This window comes from Apaloderma vittatum, unplaced genomic scaffold (assembly GCF_000703405.1).
Source record: "Apaloderma vittatum isolate BGI_N311 unplaced genomic scaffold, ASM70340v1 scaffold6659, whole genome shotgun sequence".
Classification (NCBI taxonomy): Eukaryota; Metazoa; Chordata; class Aves; order Trogoniformes; family Trogonidae; genus Apaloderma; species Apaloderma vittatum.
This window is the reverse complement of record NW_009736859.1, coordinates 18,074-30,628: the sequence shown is the minus strand read 5'-3', so window position 1 is coordinate 30,628 and position 12,555 is coordinate 18,074. Positions and strand designations below refer to the sequence as shown.

Sequence of the window (12,555 nt, the reverse complement as noted above, 5' to 3'; positions counted from 1 at the left end):
CCCATTGCCCTGCCGCCTGTCACTCTCCACTAGGGAGAACACGCCAACCCCCACCTCGCTACAGCCTCCCTTCAGGGAGAGCGATGAGGTCTCTTCTTCTCTAGGCTAAACAGCCCCAGATCCCGCAGCCTTTCCTCGTACCACTTGTGTTCTAAGCCCTTTCCCAGCTTGGCAGCCCAACTCTATGCCCTCTCCAGCACCTCAGTGTTCCTCTTGGAGTGAGGGGCCCAAAACTGGACACAGCACTCGAGGTGAGGCCTCACCAAAGCCGGGTAGAGGGGCATGATCCCCTCCCCACTCCTGCTGACAGCACCATTACTGACACAGAAATATGGAGAGGGAGCGCTGACCTGGAGCCCCTGCTTTGCGAAGCGTGAGGCAGTGCTGCTGCCCCCGGCGCTGCTGTGACTGCGAGAGCCTGTGGGCCCTGCCGCTGCTCCCTGCCTGTGCAGGAAGCCCCTGCAGGAAGACCCTGCTGCAGGCTACGATGTGAGAAGGGACACGCACAAGAGCAATTTACTGTAGGGCAAGGGTGGCTTGGCGGACTGGGTAAGGTGGCACGGACACAGGCAGTGCTATACTGGCTGGCATCAGGGCCCAGTGTCCTTCAGCCCCTTTTTATTTTGCCATCCAGAGACAAGTGCTGAGGGAAGTGGGTGCTGGGTGGGAGGAGGAGCTCACAGAGAGCGTCCCTGGTGGGACAACCTCTACCAGCATAATGCTCTTATGGCTAATGATGCGCTGGTCACCCGCAGGGAGCACCGCTGAAGGGAAGCTGCAGCCAGGAGACCAGCTCCTCCTGATAAACTCCACTGCAGTGGATGACGCGTCTGTCGAGCGAGCAGCTGCCATCATCAGGTGTGGTCCTGCATGGCCTGCAGGGAGGAGGTGACAAGGGGCTGAGGGATATGGGTACTGGCTCTTGCCAAGGAGCACAGGGTTGCACGGCTCTGTGGGGACCTCGCTGGGGAGCTGCACTCGGTGGGGACCTGTCCCGCAGGGGCGAGCCAGCGTCACTGGAGAGTGGAGTCTGTCCGCTTCCCTCTGCTGTGCCAGTGCCTGGATGAGAGCCTTCCCTGGCAGCAGGGGCAGAGGGGCCAAAAGGCCTCGTGACACTGGGGAGGAAGGCAGAGGCTGCTGCTGACCCTGGCTCACTGCATGTCTCTCTTACAGGGAGGCTGGTGACGAGCTCCTCCTAACCATCCTGCGCTGCACGTCGGTAAATGACCTTTCTTCAGCACTCTCTGCACTCCCAGCAGTGCTGCCCCAAGATGGCCACGGCCAGCCGTGTGGCCCACAGGCCGTGGGGCGGCCAGGCTGGCACACAGGATCCAAGGGCCTGACCGAGGCCATGAGGCAGCTGCAAGGGTGCTGTGCTTTCACACACACCCTTTGAGAAGGTTTTAGGGAGAGTCAGTGTCAGCTCCCCTGGGTGCAGAGCCAGGACAGCTCACAGGACCTGCCACATGCGGAGGCTCACTGGGTGGTTTGAATCCGTGCTCCCCAGAGCTGCAGACTCCATCTGGAGCTGTGAGAGATCCACGGGGGCCAGGAGGCCATGGCGACTGGGACGCAGGCAGGTCTCCTCAGCCAGCCCACCGAGAACAGCCGGGAGTGCTCCCTGCTGGCAGGGGCTTTCTGAGCCGTGGGGACTCCAGACAAGAAAGGCAGGTGCCGATGCTGAGGGCTCAGCATCCACCCTCAGTGCTCCTTGGAAGCTCTTGAGATTTTCCTTTCAGAGTGCGGGAAAAATACATCTCTTTTTTCTCCAAGCTCTGGCTGGAAACAGCTTGGACCTCGGTGTGGGTCATGCTTTGGGAATAGAAGCAAAGTTTTAGCGTGAAACTTTGGTGCTGGTTGCCCATTTTTGTAGCATAAAATTCCTCAGAATGCATGTACTGTTGACATGTTGTTTATCCGCATGGCTTTCAGTGTGTGTAAAATCTGAGCTGCAAAGTAAGGACAAAATTGGGTTTGTGTACTTTTTGGCTTCTTTTGATGTACGACAGTGGCCTGAGGGGCACTTCCTCCTGCCCCAGAAAGCATTTTGAGAGTATTTTTCATTTGTTTGGAGTTTTTTTATTTTAATTTGATTTATTCTTAGAATCAAAAATGATCATTCCTTCAGAAGAGTTACTGGAGCTCTCAGGCTTAAGGTCCTGAGGTTTCTCGGCCATTCAGCAAAGGTACATGAAATAGAAAATCTCTTAAATCTATTTTTCCCACCCAAAATTTCCCTGGTGTTGGCATTCAACGAATGGATGTTCACAAAGCTAACACTAACCAGAAAAGCATTAATCAAACCTTCTGAGTAGTGGCTTCTCTCTTTCATTAGTCTGATGTCTATTGCTAGTACATTGGCCATCAGTCTTACAGTGCTTGATCTGGCTCTGGAGTTCAAGGAAAAAATGAAAGTTAGTTATGCAAGACCCAAGTGCCTGCTGAAAGGGATAAAATGCAATGGCTTTTCAGAGAGAAAAGGGTCCAGAAAACCCTTTACAGGATTTGGAACACCCTTCACAGGCTTTCATGCATTCTTGAGAAGCAAATGGGGCCCGAACCCATTTTTGTTTTTTCCTTTGCAGGTCACTTTAAGGACACCTCCAAATGCAGCCCAGGCTGGTACTGGGTTTGGGGTTGGCTCTTGCCCGCCTCTGAAGGCAGCTGTGCTTAGAGCTGAGAGGTAACGCCTCCCATCCCTCTGCTGGAGCTGCTCTGGGGTGTGGGCAGCCTTGGCCCATCAGAGGGCAGCTACAGGCACGATGCTCCTTACAGCCCAGCAGACTCTGGAAGGGCTTGCTGTCTGCCTACAGAGACTCCTGCCTGCCTCCCTTCCTCGCCAAACGGCCTCGGGGCGAGATGGGCCTGTGGCACTTTGGGAGGCACCTGAGCCTCTGGCAAGAGTGTAGGAACTACTTTACCTCAAAGCTGTCTAGGAGGGTGCTGAGGGATACTGCCTCTATTCTTCTTAGGGAATGTGGTGCTTTACAAGAGAAGAATGTTTGAGCACAAGAACTCAGGGTCCCTAGGCTCACGTGGTGCCTCATGAGCTTGGTCATGGTGAAAGCATGGTTTTGTGACAACAGTGCAGTGAAGTCTAGTTGAGTTTTTAGCAATGAGCAGCTTTTAAAAACATTTGTAATACAAAAATATGCTCTGGAAACCCCAGCTGAGCTGTGAAGTTGTGCATACACAGCTGTGTTCTTGTGGCACACTGGCAGGGGGCTTCGTCTGCCACTGCAAGTCACTCTGCCTGTATTGGTTCATGGTACTGGGCAGCTGCACTGCAAGCCAGCTGTTGGCCGAATAACACCCATTCTGCAGGATCCTGGCTTAGTTGCAGGAATTGGGGAAAGGCCTAAACACAGTAACTGATTAATGCACAGGGTCAAGCCGGGAGGCCAAGAGGCCCCGTGACAGCACCTGTAACTGTGAGGCAGTGTGATGTGAGCGGTTTCAGCATGGACTGTGGTTGCCCTCCTGTCTGTGCTGTGCACCTCTGCCTCTCCTGTAGCTGCAACAGACTGGAGCTGCCCACCAAGCACTGTTCTTTTTTCAGGGCGGGCCCAAGTCGTCATTTCTTACGGCAGAGAAGAGGGCACGGCTCAAAACAAACCCTGTGAAGGTACGGTTTGCAGAGGAAGTGCTGGTGAATGGACACACACAGGTCAGTGGGCTGTGACTGCAGCTGGGTGCGGAGGGCTCTGCATGCTGGGAAGACAAGGGGTCTGTGCTGCAAACAGGCGCTGATCTGGGTTAGTGTGGCCAGGATCTACAGAGGGGCTGCACCCTCACTGTGCTAGTCTGCTCTCAATAGGCACCCAGGCATCTGGTTCTGACTTGTTTCCTGGGCTCACCGGTAACTGGGGAGAAGCACTGGCATCCTCGGAGGGTTTTATCTTTGATTTGCTTATTTAGACTAATGGAAGATACCTGCATGTACTGCTTTTATTCCTTTACCACCAGGTGAACTTTAAATCAGCATTACATGGTTGTGGGATGTAGCAGTCATCTCTTGAGGTGCTAACCTCTCAGTAGTAAACCCAGACGGACGTTTGGGCATGACAAATCCTAACCCTGAAGATGAGAGGTGAATCCTGCTGTCCATGCCAGGTTTATTTGCTGCCAGAGTAGCCAGGATATCTCTTCCTGGACTTCAGCAATGTTCAGGTAGCACTATGATGGAGAGTTTGGTACTGATGACTTTGCTTTGCTGTTGAGTTAGACATATGTTCTCTAGCTGATAGGGTGACAGCTTGTTGTGTTTCATATCCTTGCAGAGGGCTCCTGCAGAGCATTCACAGCTGCTTCCGTAGTGGATGGTCTGTAAGCTGAAACCATCTGTTCTCACATGAAACGCTGGAGGAATGCTGCAAACGTATCACAGGGTTTCTAGCACTGATAACAAGTGAGCTGTGCTGATATGAGTCTCCCTGTAGCAGAAAAGGACAAACAATGAGAACAAATGTGGCTTCCCTGAAATGTTCCCTCTTTCTTTCTGTGTAACTTGCTAAACTCAGTGTGGTTGAGATGGACTGAGGTCAGCTGGGAGTCTTTACTCTGTTCAGTCTTCCTTTTTCCCTTTAGAATGAGAAATTGCCCTGGTCAAAATTCCCCAGTCCTGTAATCTACTCACTAGTGCAATTCAGTTGTTCAGGTCTAACAAAATCTTGCTTCTTTGCACTTTGCAGTGATGATGAACCAGCCACAAGGCCATTTTCTTCTGTTCTAGGCTGTCTTATGTTTCCCATCTCTGGTGATATGGAGCTCTCCTGACCCAGCTCAGGCTGAGCCCTGCCTGTGGCAGGCATTTCCTCTTCACCTGCTGCCCCAGGGCAGAGGTGCAGCCAGAGATGCCACGGAAGTCGTCGGCCTGTAAGACAGGCACAGCGTGAATGCTTTGGCACCTGTGCCTGGCTGCAGGCATGTCAGGACTCCTTCTCTGGCCTGCCGTCCTGAGCAGGAGAGGGGCAGGTGTGACATATTTGCCAGTAAGTCTCTAGACCCTGGGATCCTTTCCTTTTCTGCCAGGTTGTTGCCAATGTGCTGGAACTTTTGCAAGGCTTGTCTCTGCTCTATCAAGGTCTGTGTTTGCATCCCTCAGATCTTAGTGACGTGTCTGTCTGGATCCTGCCTGAGCATCACGGCAGCTGGGCCACTCCTCCTGACATGGAAGCCAGTACCTGGACCCTTCATGTTGTTGGGAAATGTGACACGGAGGCCGCAGAGTTCACAAGTCAGGGAGTAGGGAGGAGGAATATATTCTGGAAGTGGTCCTGGGCAGAGATGAATGACGGACCTTGGGCAAGGCTGGTTGTGCGATACAGCCAGACCCAAAAGCGACAGCAGTCGCTGCCGTTCTTATAGCTGCAGGTTCACACTAGTATCTGCTTTGAAATTTCCATGGAGCTGTTTCAGCCAGCGGCTGGGCACTGGTGTTGCCACACATGGAGGTCTCAGATCTGTGCCATTCACTTGCTGATTGCAAGTCAGGTCTTGAGAGGTCTGAAGAAGGCACTTCTGGAGGGGATGCTGTGCTCTGCACTTCCTGCAAAGCCTCTAGCATAATGTTCTGCTGAGCTAAGTTAATCACACCTTTGCAAGAGGAGGGACACAGTGTATAACTCGCTATTCATTTAACGTGAACATAAAGGTAAGACAAATTCGTTAGAGTATTGGGGTCCCACTGATGTTAGCTTCCTTCTTCACCAGTTGGATATGGACCTTGTTTAGAGCAATAAAGTATTAGCACAAAGGAAGTGTAAATAAATTAGTTGCATATTTATGACTTCTTTATGGAAAAGCACTATTCACCATGGACAGCAACCACTCTGCTTGAGTGTTTTAGAGCTGCACTTCTTTCAGCAGACTGATGTATTAAGACAGCCAAAATGAGTATTATGGCCCTGAGAAACTGCAAAGCCTCCTGTTTCAGTAAATATACTACTCTTGTCATGTTAATGGAGCATTGCTAAATGATCTTTGTGGCAATTGGAAGGCACCTAGAGGCTGTGTTCTGCAGTTGAAACCTGAAACTCCTGTTTGGGAACATAAATTGTTAATAAGCCTCAGTGCTATCCAGCCTCCATTTTCTCTTGCAAACTTATTATTTATTTCCATATAACTGTGCAACAGATGGGTCCCTCAGGATCCTCCATGCAGCATGAGTCAGTGTATTATTAGAAGATGTGGGCCTAGCTGTAACATGGAGCCCTGCACCAGGCAAAACAGGAGGAGGACAGCTGCTTAAGCCATAGCAGAAGCTTTCAGAATTAATTCATAGTAGTCTATTAGAGCCTGCACAAAAGGAGAGAAATCCCATCTGGGTGTTCTAGCCAGCTAATCAGAGACCAGGAGAGTGGTAATACTTAATTTGTGTATGAATTTTTGCGTGGCATTCAAGTTCTGCTGTGTGCTGGCTGTACCAGGCCCCATTTATACAATAACTTGCAGCTGCGGGAACTATCAGAGAAAATGTGCAGTTGGTGTAAAGTGGCACCACTTTTCTGAAACCGATGAAGGTCCCAAAGCCTGTCGTAGATGTGATGTGTCTGTGCCGGTTAGCATGAAGGAGTTAGAGCTTGGGCTCAGAAGTAGTAGCAATGTACACTCTTTTTTTTCAGTGATCACGATAGGCAGCTTGAACCCCACAAAGCAGGGAGAGAAGGAACAAGGAAAAAGGTTCAGAAATGTATGTTCTGATAGTACTTCCAGGGTACATGGGTGTAGAGGTACTAAGATTGTGAGATTTATACCACGTTGTATAGCAAATACACATAGGAGAAATCATTTTAGAAATGCTATTCTCAAGCTTGAGACTGTCCTCACAAATAGATAAACTCTTTAAGATTGGAGAAACATGCTACTTCAAGAACATAAGAAAGATATGCTGAATGAGAAGTCCAAGGATGGAGGAATAAACCTTCTTAGCACTGAACAACAAGAAGGTTAAGATCAAAAGAAAGAAGGAAGGTGTAAACGAGCTCTGCTAAAGCATTAAGGTGGGAGGCTGAAAGGTGCAGCTCTAGGCAGCCCCAGAAGAACAGAAGCCAAGTTCCCAGATCCTTCTCAGAGCACTCAACAGAGGTGCTTTTGCTACGGCAGTCATCACTGTGTCCAATGCACTTAACACCTATCTCAAGAAACTCTGGTGTCGTCATCCCCTGTTTGGGAAGCCCCAGAGTCACAAATCTTAGGGAAATAATAAAAGTACTGCTGCATGTTTAGCTGAATCCTACAGCCTTCCAGTGGTGTGCAAGATCTGTTCCTAGTATGGAGGGTTTGGGTAACTCTGAAGGTGAAGTCATGGCTGCTGCAGGTGGGAAGGTGTTGGTGTGGAGGTTACTGCTGCCTGGTGCACAGTAATAGGAAGCTGTATTTTCTGGCTGACATTGCTGCTTTTCTTGTAATCAGCAGGTAGGATGGCAGCAGGTAGGATGGCTCTCGGCTTTCAGTCAGGTCTTCCTGTGCCATATGGGAACTGAACAGAGGACGTATCTCAGTCACATGCAGCTATTGCACTGGCTAGTCTTGCGGTAAAGGCATTTGCTGTGCTCTCTTTTCCTTGTTGTGTGCCAGAAGCATAATCAGAGAATGAATCTTGGTCCCACAGGAAAGAATGCAAAAGCAGAGAAGGATTTTCATTTATATCAAGATGGGCTGTCAGACAGAGCAGCCTGGTGCCCAGAGGCTTAGGGTCCAAGGATTAGTGCTGTTGCTTTTGTTCTGCAGGGGAATTCTCTTCTTTGTATGCCCAACGTTCTCAAAGTGTACTTGGAAAATGGACAGACAAAGGCTTTCAGGTTTGAGACGGGCACTACTGTGAAGGTAACAAAGTTTGGTTGTCTATCTTTGTTCTTACCACCTGAATTAATCCACCAGCAAAGGTGCCTGCAGTGGAGTTTACAACCTCTTGGTTGTATTAGCCAGCTGATGGGAACTGGATTGCCTGCTAATGCTGAATTTTCCATGCTCTTCCTGCAGAGGAAGCATTGCTTTGGTTCACCTCTGTTTTATTCTCAGCAATGAATTTTCACAGAACTTGCAGGAACTTGGATATGAGATGACTACAGCTTTGTGAAGTATCGTTCAGCAACAGGTTGGTGGGGGACTGCCAAATCAGCCCCTATCCACACAAATATAACTTTCCTTGGAAACCACATGGCAGAATACAGAGGAAGTTCTTTATTATAGCAGTGATGATGTCCATCACTGAGAAGCAGAAGTCTTCTGGCTGGAGACCTGGATGGTGGAGTCCAGGTCTGGGTATCCTGTGAGCTCAGCAAGTGCCATTGCACCAGCTGTTACTTAGAGTGCCTGTCCATGCTGCAGCCTCATTTCTGCTGTTCTGCAGCAACACATCATCAACAGGTTAAAACTAACGTGTCTCACGATGGTTCCCTATAAGTGAGTGAGCAATCCAACGCTTGGTGAATTGTGCTTCACAATGGTAGGAAGAGCTGACATCGACGGATCAAAACCCAACATTGCTATGAACACTTGGCCACCACAAGCCAGTTATCCCTGTTGTAACTTTTCTGACACCTCCTGCTTAAAACCCCAAAAGTCAGAAGGATCATTAGGCCCTGCTTTCACAGTCTGTATTTGCACTGAAAATCAAGATCAGGCGAGCTTTTTCATTTCCCTCTGGGGACATGAAAACCGATTGAGATGGAAAAGCAATACCACCTCACTGGTATCACTTGTGCTTGCAGGCATTATAGACAAGTTACCATCATACTCTTCAAAATACAGGTGCTGCTCTCCAGAGCCATTAACCTATCACTTTCCATAATTGCCATGTTCAGACACAGGCTTGCAAACTTTAAGCTTTTCTAGCCTTTAGAGTTGCTGAGTATTTGTGTGGGAGTTAATAAGATTTGCCTGTACACGGTGATTGGAGGCCATAATTTCTTTAAAGGTTATGTGATGTCCTGAAGCAGGGCAATTACTGTGTAAAAGATGCACGATGGACAGAAATTCCAGAGATCAGACTGAAAGAATATTAAGGGGAAAAGGATATTTTATTTATAAAACCGAGCCTCAGGGGGCTGTAACGTATTTGTGGCTCACACAACGTGACTGCCTCACTCAAGTTTATATCTATGTGCATCTGCTACTGGGTCAGAAGAATATTAAGGGGAAAAGCAAGGATATTTTATTTATTCCCTCAGAAAGGAATGTATTGTCTTGTTCATCCAAACTTCACAAAACTGTTGTAGTCTCTCATTCAAATAAGTCTCTGCAAGTCTTGTGACTTGCAGGACAGAGAAAGATAATTTGAATGCCTGCCTGCAACGGATTAATTTTTAAATTTGTGAAAGATGGATTAGTTCTTAATTTCTGACTTCAGTTGCTCACCTCTGACATGAAACAAATTTCTCCTGACTGGAGCTGAGTGTAACACTCACCAGTGTCCTCGCAGAAACAAAGCAGGTAAAATGCTTTGTAAGTTAGGTGTTTTCAACACTACCTCTGCTGCTTGAGAGATCTTTGCGTAAAACTGAGGTGAACCAACCATTTATGCTTACCTCTGGGGCTTTACTGAGCCAAAGGAGTTCACTTTCAATTTGTACTCAGTCAATCCTTGTGTCATGTTTTCTGTTTGCCAAAAGTAAATGTAGTTATTCCAAAACACTTACTATTCCATCAGTATTCTCCATACAACTGAAGCAAAAGTTGCAGTCAAATCTGGTAAGATTTTTACAATTATGTACTCGAATTCTTGTTTATTGGTAGGGAGAAGTGTTTTTCACCAGTTCTTTGTAGTTTCTTCAAAAAGTGTTACAGAGTTCTAGAAAGCTGGAATGGTTAACAGCAAACATTTGTATCAAGGGTGACAAAATGTGATCAATAACACCAGACTAAAACCTCTAAGGCCAAAATGTTCATCATGAAGCAGCCCAGGACATGCAACTCTAGCAAAAGGATTTGCTGCCCGTTGTACCTTGAAGTTTGCATCTTACTGCACTCTTAGCACAGCAAGCAGCAACTTTTTCTCCTGAGCCAGTGAAATGTGTTGTCCTCCCTTTATCAGTGCTTCTCCTGCAATTCCTTTGACTCCCTTCCTTACCAGCTGGCTGGCAGCAGTGAGCATGGGTGGACGCTCACCACCGTCCTGTCAGCTGCCTGGCTGGAGTGTTCTTTGGTTGCGCTGCCAAGCTTGTGCTTGGTATCCCAAAGAGGTTGCCATCTCCCATACCTCTGCTTCTGATGAACCTGCAGGCTTTCTCTAACCTTGAGACCTCTGTCTCACATTGTCTAGGTCAATGTGTTCAATTGTCAGTGAAGAGGGAAAGGCAGCACATTATACAGCAGTAAAAAAGTTCGCTCTCCTGAAGTGCCATGCATGTTCTTGGCAGCAGAAAATTTTGTCTGGCGACTGCCCTTTCATTGCTGTCTCACACAGCTGACAGCAGCAAGCTAGAATCATCCGCAGTCATGCTGTGTGCTAGCAGTGCTCAGCAACTCTGTCCAAATTCTGTCCAATCACCTGTGTGCTTTCCCTTCCTAGGACATTGTCCTCACTTTGAAGGAGAAGCTCTCCATCCGGAGCATCTCACACTTTGCCCTGGCTCTGGAGGAGCAGTACAACCTGGCAAAGATCCACCTGCTGCATGAGGAGGAGCTCATCGAGCAGGTGAGAATAGCTCCTCAAATGCCCCTGCAGCCAGAATGATTGGGTTGTGGCCAGCAAGGTGCAGAGAGAGCTCAACTCTGCAGCTGTCACAAGAGGGAGCAAGCTTGGCCCCATCTCCAGGAGGTGCTGTCCTGTTGCATGTGTTACCAATGCATTAACCAGAGCCTCTGGAGAAATGGCACTTTCAGAAAGTCCCACTCGGTTCAGAGAGCCCACAGTGCACAGTACCTGTAGGCTGATATTGCTTGGACCATGTAGAGTAATCAGGGATGAGAGTGCTTTGTGCCACCTGTTGGATAGGCCCATCTACAAAGGACTATTTGAGACAGTCTTACAATAGCTGTGTACCCAGCTATTTATGGTTCCCTAGGCAGTCAGAGAGTTAACCCAGCCAGCTGCCACTTTGATAAAATCCTAAATCAAAAATTTGTGACATGCAAACACAAAGTTAGCTCCGTTAGTAATTCTGTTGCTCTGATAGTAATTCTGGGCTAATCTGATTTGTGAGAATGTGTCTCCTTGGGAGTCTCACCAGCATGCTGCTGACCTGGTTAGTTTGTGATCCACTGTGTTGCGGAGAAGTTCAGTAACCCAAGCACTGAGCACTCATACCTGAGAATTTCTGCTTTGTTTTGGCTGGTGAGCCTGCATGGGATCTGCCCAGAACAAAACATGCCAGTGTGTAACTTTGAGGTCTTAACATTGTATTGTTGTTATGATGATAAGCCAAATGTTTTATGGCTGAACTCAGAAGCAGAGAAGCTTGCCCCATCCTCTGTCGTTATCGTATGGCCTTGAAGCCTCTGTCCTGATGATACTGCAAGCATATGAGATCAATGCATATTTAATCAAGTTTTGCTGTGAAAGGACTTCCAAGCTACTACAGGGAGAAGCAAAAACCAGAGGAAGAATCTAACATAAAATTGCAAACAGGAGCTATGTCTCCTTGTATTTCTAAGCACAATGGCTAATCTGCAGCCAGCCATACCATTTGCCAGTAGCTTTAAATGATTTCTGTGAGTTCATACAAGCCAGAGGCTTATTACGCATTTATGAAGGGAGGGACTGCAGCAGTAGTTGTGGCCTCATGCTGTTTGTCTGTTGCAGGTGGTCCAGAAAAGAGAATCTTATGACTACCGATGCCTCTTCAGAGTTTGCTTTGTTCCAAAGGATCCCTTAGACCTCCTGCAGGAAGACCCAGTTGCCTTCGAATATCTCTACCTGCAGGTGAAATCAAGGCATTCTATGCTTCAGGATCTCGTTCTCACCCAATTCTCATTTCTGTTTTAAACCAAACTGTACTTCAGGCCAGTTGACTTATATGAATGTGAAATGCAGAGCACTTAAGACCAGAACATTTGGATTCAATGTGCCTTAAATTCTTAAATCATATACTTAGATTTTTAACAGAGTGAGACTGAAATGGGCCGGGTGGCTTCCTTTATTTGACACATGGTAGTTGCATCGTAGGTGTTATCCTGACTTTTTCTTGAGCTCCCATCATTTCTGTTTGTTCTAGAGCTGCAGTGATGTTCTTCAGGAAAGATTTGCTGTGGAAATGAAATGCAGTGTGGCATTACGTCTGGCTGCTCTGCACATACAGGAGAGGATCTATGCTTGTTCTCAGCCCCAGAAAGTATCCCTGAAATACATTGAGTAAGTTTTCAGATTTCTGTTTTACATTGTGACTAAGCCTGGCAAAAGATGAAGCGAACTAGAAGTGACCTCAGCTCTGTGTTTCCCCAGTGTTTAGCTCTGGATAAAATCACAGAACCATAGAACAGTTTCAGTTGGAAGAGACCTTCAAGATAATCGAGTCCAGCCTTTGTCGGAGCCCTATAACCTACTAAACTATGTCCCCCAATGCAACATCCACCTGTCTCTTAAACCTCTTCAGGGACAGTGACTGAACCCCC

The 12,555-nt window shown here is 47.9% G+C and overlaps 1 protein-coding gene across 1 annotated transcript in view; it reads left to right on the top strand.

Annotated features, from left to right (window-relative positions):
* FRMPD1 (FERM and PDZ domain containing 1) overlaps positions 1-12,555 on the top strand; it is a 27,956-nt gene that overhangs the window by 2,776 nt on the left and 12,625 nt on the right. Inside the window, 7 exon segments of the mRNA XM_009877115.1 lie at positions 756-858; positions 1,174-1,219; positions 3,560-3,667; positions 7,732-7,827; positions 10,514-10,639; positions 11,747-11,866; positions 12,159-12,295. Coding sequence (XP_009875417.1) covers positions 756-858; positions 1,174-1,219; positions 3,560-3,667; positions 7,732-7,827; positions 10,514-10,639; positions 11,747-11,866; positions 12,159-12,295 — 736 coding nt within the window.